At 62.1% G+C, this 1,062-nt stretch overlaps 1 protein-coding gene across 1 annotated transcript in view; it reads right to left on the bottom strand.

The window, feature by feature from the left end:
- Positions 1–439: 439 nt before the first annotated feature.
- MNEG_2054 (hypothetical protein) overlaps positions 440–1,062 on the bottom strand; it is a gene marked incomplete at both ends in the record, with an annotated part of 2,669 nt that continues 2,046 nt past the window's right edge. The window contains one exon of the mRNA XM_014049469.1: positions 440–494. Coding sequence (XP_013904923.1) covers positions 440–494 — 55 coding nt within the window. The remainder of the gene's footprint in view (positions 495–1,062) is intronic.

Raw genomic sequence — 1,062 nt, 5'->3', positions numbered from 1 at the left:
GGCACCATCTTGGTCAAACCCAGCTGAGGTTCATGAGTTCAAGCGGCGTACAGCAGCCAGTATCTACCAGTCAAACCTGGTCAAACCTGGTCAACAACTGTTTTCTGCTCAGGCTGCGGCACTGCAGGAGGCAAATGAAGTTGCCACTCCCAGCTGAGGGGCCACGCACAAGTCGGGACACTCCAAGGGATCAATGCAGGCAGGCCACATGGGTCACCAGCCCCTCTGGCGAGGGTCTGTCACATATCTAGCAGCTGACAGCGAAGGACAAGGCCGCCTGCGTCGCAGCACGAATCTCCCTCTGAAAGGCAGCCAAGCGCTGGCCCGTGAACAGCCGGCCCCTCGATCTGCACAAGGCGGCAGCCCGCGTGCTTACATTGCGAGGGGGTGAGGCGCCCACATGGCCGCGCGCTTGTGTACGATCAATGATGGCACGCGTCTACAAAACCTGCAGGGCCTGAAGAGCCATTGCTTTGGCGAGCGCTACGCCGGCACTGCAGGCGCGGATGGAGCAGGGCGCAGTGGCGCGCGTCGCACGCAGAGCATTGCTGGGTGCGGAGCCATTAGAACGAGGGCGCCTTTTTCCGGCGCATGGGGGACTGTGGTCAAAAATGCTTCAAGAATGGCGGGGATGGGATTGTGGCAAGCCGGGCCTCCGTTCCCGAGGGCAAGGCTCGAAAGCTGGGCGCCCTCGGCTGCTGCCTGGGGAGGGTGCGTGGGAGGGGTCAACAAGGGCAGAGCCAGCTGCGAAAACAAAGACCGCAGCTGCTGCTGCCTGCACATGATCAACGGCAGTACAGTACAGCATTCCTGCTCGTGATGGCGGCATTGCTGCGCAAGCACGCCCTCAGCGGGAGCGCGTGAGTCGTGCAAGGTGTGCCGCTACTTTGTCAAAACTGGTCGGGCGACCGGACTACGCATTTGGGACTGAGCCACACTCCATTGAGGCCCCAAAGCAAAGAGCATCAACTAAACCACCGCCCAGCTCGTCTCAACCCACACGGTCCGGCGTCCCAAACAAAAACGTCACGGCCGCGCCCGCGGCTCCTCCCCCGCTGCCCC

Source organism: Monoraphidium neglectum (genome assembly GCF_000611645.1).
Source record: "Monoraphidium neglectum strain SAG 48.87 unplaced genomic scaffold scaffold00222, whole genome shotgun sequence".
Lineage (NCBI taxonomy): Eukaryota > Viridiplantae > Chlorophyta > Chlorophyceae > Sphaeropleales > Selenastraceae > Monoraphidium > Monoraphidium neglectum.
This window is presented reverse-complemented; position numbering and strand designations above follow the sequence as displayed.